Source organism: Trichechus manatus, unplaced genomic scaffold (genome assembly GCF_000243295.1).
Source record: "Trichechus manatus latirostris isolate Lorelei unplaced genomic scaffold, TriManLat1.0 scaffold00039, whole genome shotgun sequence".
NCBI classification, from domain to species: Eukaryota; Metazoa; Chordata; class Mammalia; order Sirenia; family Trichechidae; genus Trichechus; species Trichechus manatus.
Window position 1 is genome coordinate 13,171,136 of NW_004443975.1, and position 11,773 is coordinate 13,182,908.

Consider the following 11,773-nt stretch of genomic DNA (forward strand, 5'->3'; position numbering starts at 1 on the left):
ATGTGTTTCTATTTCATACATGGTAGTATGAGCCACAAAAATGTCAATGTGAACACTTAGTTAACTAGGTCAATAAGCACTAGTACCTATGATAATAGGTCCTACAGGCAGAGAGTAATACTCCGGCATCAAGTACTGTTTAAAGCTTTGTCCATAAATGGCATACAGCAATCAGAACTATAATTTTGTAGCAAGAATCACACAAAATACCTTAATATTTTTTTCTTTAGAGAAAGTCAAGACAAATCAAATGCCTGTTCAGTTATTATTTGACTTATCCTGGAAGGTGCAGTTTCAGATATTAAATGTTATGCTCCAAAGAGTAATTAGTATTTCCATATATTTTAATAACCCCATTGATTCTATGTAGTTTTAAGGAGTGTAAACTATGATACATGGTTTAAGTAAACATTTATTTGAACACAATATTGAGACAGGCATAATCTATTTTTCATAATGAAATGCATATTCCTGTCTTAACACATTATGTAGATTTTCTTTAGGATAAAAGTACTTACTTCTCGCAGGCTTGCCATGTGGATTCAATGGTTTATCCATGGAAGTGCTTAGCACAGTGCCTGGCACACAGTGAGCTCTCAACAGATATACACCACTGTTATTATTTCCGTTAAGTGGACAAATCTGTCCTTTATAATAGGAAAATTGGCTGAAGCTCCAAAACAATCAAAAGAAGATATACCTACAGATGTATGCCTTTTGTTTGTGTATATACTAAACTGTTTCAAACATTACCATCTATTTTTAAGATCCTATTATATCTGTGTTCGTTCTCTAAGTTTTTCCTATGGCCTTCGGCCTGAAGCAATACAATTCTGACAAGAGACACGTATTAGAAAACCATATAAAAACAAGGTACACTAAAATCAGATAACAAAGGCATTTTACTCTAACCTCTCTAACAAAGAAGTCGAGCATTATCAGTGTAATTCGGACAACCTATCTTGTTTGAGTTTAAAGGTTTTTCTTTACATCATGCAGTAAATCACTTCTTCAAAAAACGTTTTCATTCTGTCTTCTCTCATGTAGAAACACTAAGAGCTCTTACAAAGTTCCGTCTCTTAAGTAAAAAACCCACTAGAAAAGGTACTTGTAAAAATCACTCTAGGTTTACTGAGACTGAAATGATGCACAGGGCCACCAGAAAGGGAATAAGTTCTTAAATGGTCTCAACACCGACCTATACACACTGACTGCTGAGCAAATTCTATGTACTCGTTCTAGCATATGTAATGGATTTGGTATGAGTGATTTGAACCATAGGTGACTTTTTTTCCACCAAAAAAGATAAATGATTCAGAACAACTTGCTGTGTATGTTACAATCAACATTAATGGTGAAGGAAGAAAGAAAAGAAAAAAAAAAACTGTTAAAAACTGATTCCTGTCATTCTTCTGGTGTCAAATAAGAAGGAAAACTTTTTTGTGAAGATAGAAAAATATATCTGAAACCACATGATTCTACAGTCTTTAATATATTAACCTGAAACTACCCAAGTTCAAAAAAAGACCCAACCCCCCAAATACACCCTTTAGAGGCACAGTAAAATCTTTCAAATGTTGTCCTAGTTAAAAAGGAGTCTAGAAATCAAGCAAGAAACATCTCCACTATATTGAAAATCAAGAACAGATAAACTGAGCATAGTCCCTCTGAATGTAATGAATCATTCTATAGGCTTCAGAGAAATGATTTTCAGAAATGTGAACTGAAGTTCCATAGCTTATCTTATCTACTAGGAGAGAAAATTCCAAGCGCACATTGTATCAATGCATTTTAGGAAATGGAGCACCCAGTGTCCTTTTGAGGTTTGACATCTGGTTCTTTCACAGGTTTTACTTCTTCTTCTGGTTTGGGCTTGGTCTAGGGAGAAAGAAAAACATAGCGTAAGTACATAAACTAAGATTTGGAAAACACACACTAGATCTTTTCCACTTCAGGTTTTTTAAAGATGGTCTATTAAATTATACCGCAACGCTGAGATTAACAAAGCTGGTCAGAAACTACATATTAATTCAAGTTAAGACATAATCAGAAAGCAGCATTCCAGTGAAGATGAAAACCTACGCTGGTGGGCAAAAACCAAGCAAATGGTATGTCCTACTGCATGCTCTTTCTGAGGAGGGAGAAGCTGAGTGATGACTCTGTATATGGAACCCTGAAGTCTGGAAATAACTTACATCAGTCACAGGCTATTTCTTAGGGCATTATTTTAGGGGCTAAACAGGATACAAACATGGTTATTTTAAGGAATAATGGTTTTAGCCTGGGAAGGAAATGATACAAAACCACCCAATTTTGAGAAAGGAGTTCTGGCTGCAAAATAGCAAAATAATTCTCATTCCTTGTGTCACAGATTTCTAGCCTTTGGGTAGTTAAACCTCAAATTTCCCACTTCGTCTACCATTTGGTTTAGATAATATATAGCTTACATATAAATGAATAAAAGCAGCCAGATTTTATCCTTGATGATTTCACAGATACTGAAATTAGGTCACGTCTTCAAATTCCCTGCACCATGCTAAATTAAAGACCAAGTACTGCTAGAGCGACAGAAGCGTGGGTGAGCCATTCTTTTTAGACCTTTTCCCTGCACTCTTCTTGACGGAGTGAACTGACAAGTTAACAAAAGGCAAGATAATGTGTTGAAAACACTATCAATCAATTACATAGGGAACGAGAAGATGAGGCCTAGAGATCTGACCTCCGAGAGAATTCTACGACAGATTATACCAGGCACTGCAATTAACTTGTGTAACATTCAGACAAAAACACTTATCTACTAAAGTAGAGAAAAACATCAAAGTGCTAACTCTGCATTCTTTTTAAACTTTTGTGAATGGAAGAAAAATACTCCATCTCGTACACTGTCATCCTTGGGTCTCTTGGTGAGATCAAACATAGCCAGTGTTTCTGGAGTCCAGTGAGCACTCGTGGGAGGAAATGCGAAAGGCACAGGCTCTACAAGACCATAATTTGCCTTGAGTTCCAGCTGTGGAGCTTCTGTTGGAATTTTCTGGAAGTAACTGCAGAAAGAAAATTTAAGTAACAATTTCATTCTTTTATTCAGCAACTATTTGAGTGCTTATGTCCAAGGCCCTGGGTGAGACAATGACTTTTTTTTTTTTTTTTTTTCAAATTGTACTTTAGATGAAGGTTTACAGAGCAAACTAGTTTCTCATTAAACAACACACATATTGTTTTCTGACACTGGCTGCCAACCCTACGGCATGTCAAAGACAAAGACAATTTAATGATGAATAAGACAGAAATTTCCCTGCCTCATATAGCTTACAAATAAATGAGGCAGTCAAGAAATTGTGTCAATTACAAAGCAATGTAACCTAAGCTATGATAGATGTAGGGTACCTGGAGAACACAAAAGGGGGGCAATTAACCCAGACTTGGGGGTTCTGGGGTGCTTTCCAAACAACATGATGAAAGCTGAACCCTAGATATGCCTAGAGAGGTAAAACCAGCGCACTCACTATGACCAGATGAAGAATTTAAGGGAAATAATGTAAAGAGATAAAAGCAGGGATGAGATTAACTCCACCAACCTACAAAGGTGGTGATCTACAGTTTAAACACCACCAATTTAACAACAGGAAACCACCAGATATGACCGGGAAGGATTCAGAGAAAAACAATTTTCTTGATTTATAGGTTGCTGAAGTCACAACGAGATGAATATGGAAATGCAGCTGAGCAGATATGTATAACCTATGGTGAATGAATGGCAGGGAAACAAAGTTAAAATTAGGACAGTGAGGGAGTGTCCTAAGGAAGCACGAGATGTTAATAATTCAAGTTTAAAATTTTAAATCTGACTTTTTTTTAATCATCATCAGAGGGAGAATAAAAGTCAGGCCCTAGACAACTGAACGTAAAGAGAAAACGCTATCGTAAATGCAATTTAACAGAAAACCTCTGGGAACAGAGACTAACGGAAAACATGCTATTACTAAGGTATAAAACAGCTATACTCACATAAATCCATTTTCTCTTTGGCATTTTTCTAAGGTATTCTTCACAAGATTTCCAAGTTTCCGAAAGAACAAGTGTCCTGAGGGTTTGACTGTTGGCCCAGGTCCTTTGGTTTCCCCATACTCTTTGCATAATGCTTCTGCCTTTGCATAAACTACACGTGCAAGGGAAATAAAGCCGTTTGATTGGAATTATTGTTTATTTATATTAAAGGCTTGAAATCAGCGATGGTAACAAACTTTATCGCTCTTCATCTACCATAATATCAACAGCAAGAACGGGGTAAGTGGAAGCTGGCTACTTTCTCCAGATCCTGGCCTTCCAGAACTTTTCTCATTCTTCTAACTACCTCACACCATTCCCATGTTCTTTCATCAAGTCAGCCCAAATCTCTTTTTAATTTTTCATCCTCCTTTATGATAAAACATTTGTTTTTACAAACAGAGTTAATATTTTAGCAGGAATACTTACATTTTTCTGCTTCTTGGAGAGACCTGATTGCTTCACCACATTTATCACTAGCCAACAAAGTCTGACCATGGTAACAGTAAGCCTGGTAAAAGAAACATGATTTGTATTCACTCTCTTCCTAAATGACTTTCTCCCCCTCACTGTTTTATATGTGTCAGATGAGTAAATGCCTTTGTCTACTGTTTAAAGTATCAATGCAATCCCTCACATTCTTTACTTAGGCAAGCTTTTTCTCCATCTGTGCTCAATGGGACTCCTATAAAAGGTGGAAACTACATCAAGCCTTGAGCCAAACTAGCCTCCTAACTACAGCCTGAGAGCAAAAAGTATTTACCGAAACTTGCTTTAGAAATAGTAGATAAAGGAGGGAAATTATTGTGCGGGGCGAGGGAAGGGGGGTTCTGAGGTAAAGAATCACAGGGGTTGTTAAGAGACACTGCAGCAGCCTGAAGTAGGACGTGCTCACTATTTAAATGTCTACATCAACGCAGGGATTGCACATGGTGCTATGCAATGTGCTTGAAAACAGACTGCAAGACATAAAAAATAAAATAATCTGCTTAGACCTGAAAAAGGCTTTTCATTCTCTCTCATGATATTCTCATGAAGAAAACAAGTGGGTGTGTCTGGTGGGTATAGCAGACTGATCAGTAATTTTAAAAAATTTAAAGTTACTTCCAAAAGTTATTTGATGGTTCTTTACCAACCCAGGTGATAGGTTGCGTGACATGCCTTGAGATTAGAATTAGTATCTTTCTAAATATACAGGATGAAACAACTGAGAAGATTCTCATTAAGCATGCAGAAGGTTCTGGACTAAAAGTGGTTTTTGAATCAAACAGTAATGGTATTGCTATAATACACTTCTGCAAATCTACAGCAGCCTGTCTTTCCACCCACTTTAGTTCACAATGGTTATACTGTCAGAGAATATTTACTGAGAGCTGTCCATTATTTGCAAAATGCTAATGAGGAGTTTGGCACAATGTGAGACCTAGCACTCATGGGGCTGGGAAGACAGTAGTTAACATTGTTGTTAGGGTTACAAATACTTACATAAGCTGTGTAGAAACACATTTTTAAGTGAAGATATTTTCTCCATTTTGCAGAGTATGCAGGCTCCAAACTGGATAAAGCATGATCTAAAGTTACATTTTAAAAAGCAAAATATAATTTCACCCTGATTCACTAGAAGATCTTTTAGTTCACATGTTTTGATGCTTCAAGGAGAATATCATTCAAGTCAAAATTCAAGCATTTATACATTTAAAAAAAAAATCCACTTTATTTAAAGTAATTTATTTTCTCGTAACTGTGCTTTAAGCTACCTACTAAGACTGACTGAATACCACGGCACTCTTTGACTTGAAGGTTAAAGTTGCTTCAGTTTAAGATAATGACAAAAATAGATGTAACTAAGAACTTCAAAGTAAATATTGATGACTCTATTTACATTTTCTATTTTAAAACATTTTTATAATCTAGCAATGTAAAGAGTAGTCTTGTCACCTCAGTCTGAAACATGGCAGGTAACTAACTCTCATTCACCCCCTCTATCACTGAATCTTGCATAAACCACGCGTGCCCCCCACCCCCACACTCATCCTTTTGTCAAACATCTCTCAAATCTACCTCCTTCTCTCCATTTCCCTACTTCACGTCTTTGTCAAGGCTTTCATCATTTCTTCCAGGACTATAATTATTTCCTCCTAAGTGCTAAGTAGATTCAGCCTAATACTCCTTCACCTAGCAATCCCACCTTCCGTACTACTACTGTAAGGACCTTTCTTAATTCAAATCTAATCAAGTCAGACTTTCTCCTCATTGGTCCCACATGTCTACATAATAAAGGCCAAACTTCTTAGAGTTGCATACTTTTTCAACCTTTTGTCCCGTCGCTTGTCCTGTGTTTCAGCTCAGGGCAACTGTCTGAAGGTCCCAGAATGAGTAAGCTCTTTCTTATCTCTGTGCACACTACAGAATGCTCCACTCCTACTATACTCCAAAGTTTCCTAGCAACTTACAACTTCTATTTACATTTCAAAATAAGGCTAAAACACCACCTTCCTCCAGTTGTCTAGGTTCTTATTTCACTGCTGTAACAATGTCTTACTTTACTCTATAATAATGTGGTTACGTGTTTGTTTCCTTCTCTAGACTGTGAATCTGCTCTACTTATCTTTGTATACCCAGCAGCTAACATAGTAACCATCTCATAAATAGAAACATATGCATGTTTCCTGTAGGAATGAATGAAAAGACCAACAGGCTGATCAGGAGAACTCAGTTCTAGCCCTAGCTTCTCACCTGCTAGCAGTAAAATCGTGGGTTAGCCATGTTAACTCTCCCAATCTCAGTTTCTGGTCTAAGTAAGGTTACCAACTGTATGGTCTACTTCACAAGGTTGTTATGGAGATCAAAACATTTAAAAAGCAAAAAAGCTGTTATAATTATATTACCTATAACTGGCTAAAAAGTATAGCATCATCCTTTCCATTAGAAAAGCTATACAGCTTACAAATGGTGAACAGCTTTAATTCTTCTATTTCTAACAAGTTTTTTTTTAATTGTGCTTTAAGTGAAAGTTTACAATTGAAGTTAGTTTCTCATATAAAAATTTATACATACATTGTTGTGACCCTAGTTGCTCTCCCTATACTGTGACAGCACACTCCTCCTTTCCACCTCAAATTTCCCGTGTCCGTTCAACCAGCTTCTGACCCTCTCTGCCTTCTCATCTCACCTCTAGACAGGAACTGCCCATTTAGTCTCACGTGTCTACTTGAGCTAAGAAACACACTCTTCACAAGTATTATTTTATGTCCCATAGTCCAGTCTAACCTTTGTCTGAAAAGTTGGCTTCGGGAATGGTTTTAGTTTTCGCCTAACAGAGAGTCCAGTGGCCATGTCTTCCAGGGTCCCTCCAATCTCAAATTCTTAAGTCTGGTCTTTTTACTAGAATTTGAGTTCTGCACCCTACTCTTCTCCTGCTCCAAGAGGGACTCTGCTGTGTTCCCTGTCAGGGCAGTCACTGGTAGTAGCCAGGCACATCTAGTTCTTCTGGTCTCAGGCTGGTTTATGTGGCCCTTTCTGTCTCTTGGGCTGATATTTTCCTTGTGTCTTTGGTGTTCTCCATTCACCTTTGCTCCAGGTGGGCTGGGACCAACTGGTACATCTTAGATGGCTGCTCGATAGCTTTTAAGACCCCAAACGACATTCACCAAAGTGGGATGCAGAATGTTTTCTTAATAAACTTTGTTATGCTAATTGACGTAGATTTCCCCTGAAACCATGGACCCTAGACCCCCGCCCCTGTTACTCTGTCCCTTGAAATGTTTGGTTGTATTCAGGAAACTTCTTAGCTTTGGTTTAGTCCAGCTGTGCTGACTTCCCCTGTAGTGTGTGTTGTCCTTCCCTTCATCTAAGATAATTCTTGTCTACTATCTAGTTAGTGAATTCCCCCTTCCCTCCCTCCCTACCCTTGTAACCATCAAAGAATGTATTTTTAACAAGATTAATACTATAATGCAAATGTTCCAATTTTGCAAATGATGAAACAATCTGAGAATCTCCTTGTTTTGTCTATTAAGCCTAGAGCTGATAAATCTGATAATCTAAAGACTAGAAACTGTAACGAGAACGTCCGAAGCTCACCAGCTTTTTGATAGAAGTTGGCTGTTTCATAGGCCAGTGCAGCGATCAGTCCTGGGGTATGTTTTAGTTCAATTGCTCGAGCAATGGTTACTGGAACCAAAACAGAACAAAGTGAGTCTGCAGATAAGGTCACGCACGTTCACCCTAAATTCAATAAAATAGCAAAAGAAGGTCTGACAGTCTTAACCCTGGGATTTTAATAGTTTGCTAAAACAGTTTTCACGTGTAAAGTAAGCAAAAGAATACGCAAATATAAACAAACAGAAAACAAAGAGCTTGTTGGTTCTGTTACCATTTCTTTAAATGAATCGCTAGCTAATCACAGAGAATTACTATTACAAAATAGTCTGATGTAATCCTAAACATAAATACTTTCAAGGCACTGGAGTTTGAAATAAGAAAAAACAAAGGCCTACAAAGTTTCTTTATCTGCTTCACTTAAGTCCCCATTTGTTTGCTGCTATGGAAAGGCAAAAACTTCAAGGTAAGCCCAAACAGTAGCTACTTTGAATCCATCTCCTAGTACAGGTCCTTAAGTCTAAGAACAGGAACTTCGCTAAATTAGACTGACACTAACCCCAGAATTCTGTCTAGTCCTGTTATGCCTCCATGATCAATGCTGTTGATGGAAAAAAGAAGGAAGAAGACTATCCAAGGAGTACAGTAAACCATGGAAAAAAAGAGGAGAAGGAATGAGGAAGGGAGGGGGGAGAGATGAGTTAAAGAATTAATTTTATGCTGTCAGAACAGGCATAAAATCAAAAGCCTCTTGAAAAGAGCCATTAAACCGTAAGGTCTTGCCCTGCTAGCTAAGAATGAAGGCAAATGCTAAAAGCAAAATTATTCCTAACTATAAATCTCTCAAAATCTGAAACTCAATTCCAGCTAATTTCAATTTTTTTTTTGTAAAGAAGGATTAAATGCCAATCTAGACTTTCTCCAGGAAATCTTACAATATTTTGGGATACCTTCTTGAGCTTCAGCCTGACACTGGATAATATAAGCATCTATAAGCCGTGTCTCTAAATCCCTTCCTTTTTCTGCAGGTGTGATAAGTTTTGGGATATGATTTTCCTAAAAGACAAAGAAAAAAAGAGAAAAAAGTCAAATTTTATTTTAACCCAACTGTTACAGATGAAGAAAGTGGGAGTTATAAGACATTTGATTTGGGGATTTAATAGAAATTTATGGTACAAACAAAAACTGTAAAAAGGAGCAATATTAAGCTTACAGAGATTAAAAGCTTCTGTACATAATACAATCCAACTTTTATAAGTACAAGATATTCAGGAGCAAAATTCTCGTCATAAAAGATGGCTTAGGTACGCAAGCCACAGTTTCATCTTAGAAACTGTTTAACGAAATAGTAGCCCAAGTTCCCTTTTGCACAACAACCTGAACTGCTCATTCACATTAGTAACTGAAGATATAAACAAAAAAAGAAAAGAAAAAACTACTTAACAGTTCTATAGCTAACTCAAGAGCACAGCTTTTTAATCACTCTAAAAGCACCTTACATAAGAGAACCCAACATTGGTCTCCAGTGGGCCCTCAGTAAACAGTGGTTTAATTAGAAGTAAATGCAGGAAATACTGGCTAGAAAATACATTTTCTTTCTCCTAATTCCCATCACATCTCCAGATAATTTAATATGACTAACGTGTACTGACTAACCCTCTAATCTTTTCTCTAAGATACAGAGAAATGAATCAGAAGTTGTTTTGCAGAATCACGACCACCTCTGGCAACTGCTGCAGAGAGCAATGAGAACTGGTAAGAATCATCAATTTTTCTATTTTGTTCTCTCCTATCTTTCCAGAAGAGATAGAAAAATAAGCACTGTATTATAACTTGAATTTTCTAATTTTAAAATTCAATGGTGATTTTAAGACTAAAATAGAGACACTTCATATTCTGAAATCGGCAGCACTCGTCAACAAAACAAGTAACATAATGAAAACACGACACACAGTAGCTCTATTTACCTACTGAAACAATTCCTTCCCCCCTCCAACAAAAAGGAAAAAAAGAAAAACTTTCAAGAATTAAAGCATTAAGACTGTACAGTTTACCTTTAAATGTTTAAAAATCCCAGCTCCAATTTTTAGGCTTCGATGGACTTCTTTTGCTTCATCTTCTGTTATACTTAAAGACAGAAATTACGTTACGGGATGAATCCTGTTTTTTGGTATTAAACCCAACACCTAACACATTATCATAAAACTCAATTAGTCATTTGTGTTTCTCACTCCTGGTTTGCTTCCCTTAGAAAAATCTAATTTTGACACTTAAAAAAGTAACAAATTCACCTGAAAAATACCCAACGAGAAGATGCTATAAATGAAAAGAAGACTGCCTAGAGGTAAACTCCGAACAAATATTACTTAATTTTTAATAATTTTAAGTGTCCCAATTATAGACTTTTTTCCCTTCCAGACACCTATGCATAAGCAAGCATAATACATTACACTAGCTCCTCACTTATCAACATGGTTAGGCTCCGAAGGGCATTATGTGAAAATCAGTGTTATGCAAAAACGGAGGATGACATCATCACTTAACTGCCAAACCACTGAGAATCACTGCACAGCCAAGATGACACATAACCTTAAATCATCACAGCCAGCGTTACTCTGGCCTCGCACCTCAGCATTCATTACTGCTAGATGCACATCATTAATGCCCAAAATAGCTGGATAGTTGATTTTTTATTACTGTTGTAAATGCAAAGTGTCAGATAGCAAGATAGTCGGTAAGTGAGGATTAGGTGTATACATTTAATGCATGCATGCACTCAAAATATACACATACACAACAGTAGCTATACTCACTACTCTGCTTTAATCATTTAACACACTTTAATTCTCCATTAGTACATAAAATTCAACTCTATTTTTAAAAGGCTGCATAGTATTCACATGTATAGATGCAAAATCGTTAACTTGCTTGTTTCTTATTCCTAGTATCCATTGTCACTATTATAAAAATTTGTATCTTGTTTTATTTTGTAATTCCTGGATTCTTTAAAGCACCTTCTCATGTGCTTACAAGCCTTCTGCATTTCTTTTTTCTGTGAACTGTCATGTCCTTTGCTCATTTTTAACTGGCTTATTGGTCTTTCACTGTAAATTTATAAAAGTTCTTTATACATTATAAAAACAAATGATTTGCCATATGGGTAGCGATTTTTTGACAATTGTTTTTAAACTTTGTCTATGTAGTCAAATATTCAATCTTTTCATTTATGGTTTCTTGTTTTGAAGTCTTATTTAGAAAAACTTACCCCATGACAAGATGAATAAAATGTTCAGCCTTTTCAAATGAGGCACCATAATTCTGATAATTAAAATGCTACATTATGAGGCAACCTCTCACTTGACCAATCAAAAAACCAAACCGGCTGCCATCGAGTCGACTCTGACTCACAGCCACCCCACAGCGACCCCACAGGACAGAGCAGAACTGCCCCACACTCACAGCGACCCCACAGCACAGAGCAGAACTTCCCCACACTCACAGCCACCCCACAGGACAGAGCAGAACTGCCCCACACTCACAGCGACCCCACAGGACAGAGCAGAACTGCCCCACACTCACAGCCACCCCGCAGGACAGAGCAGAACTGCCCCACACTCACAGCCACCCC

General features: G+C 37.1%; 1 protein-coding gene across 3 annotated transcripts in view; it reads right to left on the reverse strand.

The window, feature by feature from the left end:
* Positions 1–825: 825 nt before the first annotated feature.
* Positions 826–11,773, reverse strand: part of BROX (BRO1 domain and CAAX motif containing) — a 20,463-nt gene continuing 9,515 nt past the window's right edge. For all 3 annotated transcript variants that reach the window (XM_023730953.1, XM_004375908.3, XM_023730954.1), the window contains exons 6-13: positions 10,200–10,272; positions 9,096–9,201; positions 8,128–8,217; positions 5,530–5,615; positions 4,474–4,555; positions 4,006–4,156; positions 2,882–3,041; positions 826–1,878 (exon numbers count right to left, since the gene is read on the reverse strand). In XM_023730953.1, coding sequence (XP_023586721.1) covers positions 1,792–1,878; positions 2,882–3,041; positions 4,006–4,156; positions 4,474–4,555; positions 5,530–5,615; positions 8,128–8,217; positions 9,096–9,201; positions 10,200–10,272 — 835 coding nt within the window. In that variant the 3' untranslated portion in view covers positions 826–1,791. The remainder of the gene's footprint in view (positions 1,879–2,881; positions 3,042–4,005; positions 4,157–4,473; positions 4,556–5,529; positions 5,616–8,127; positions 8,218–9,095; positions 9,202–10,199; positions 10,273–11,773) is intronic.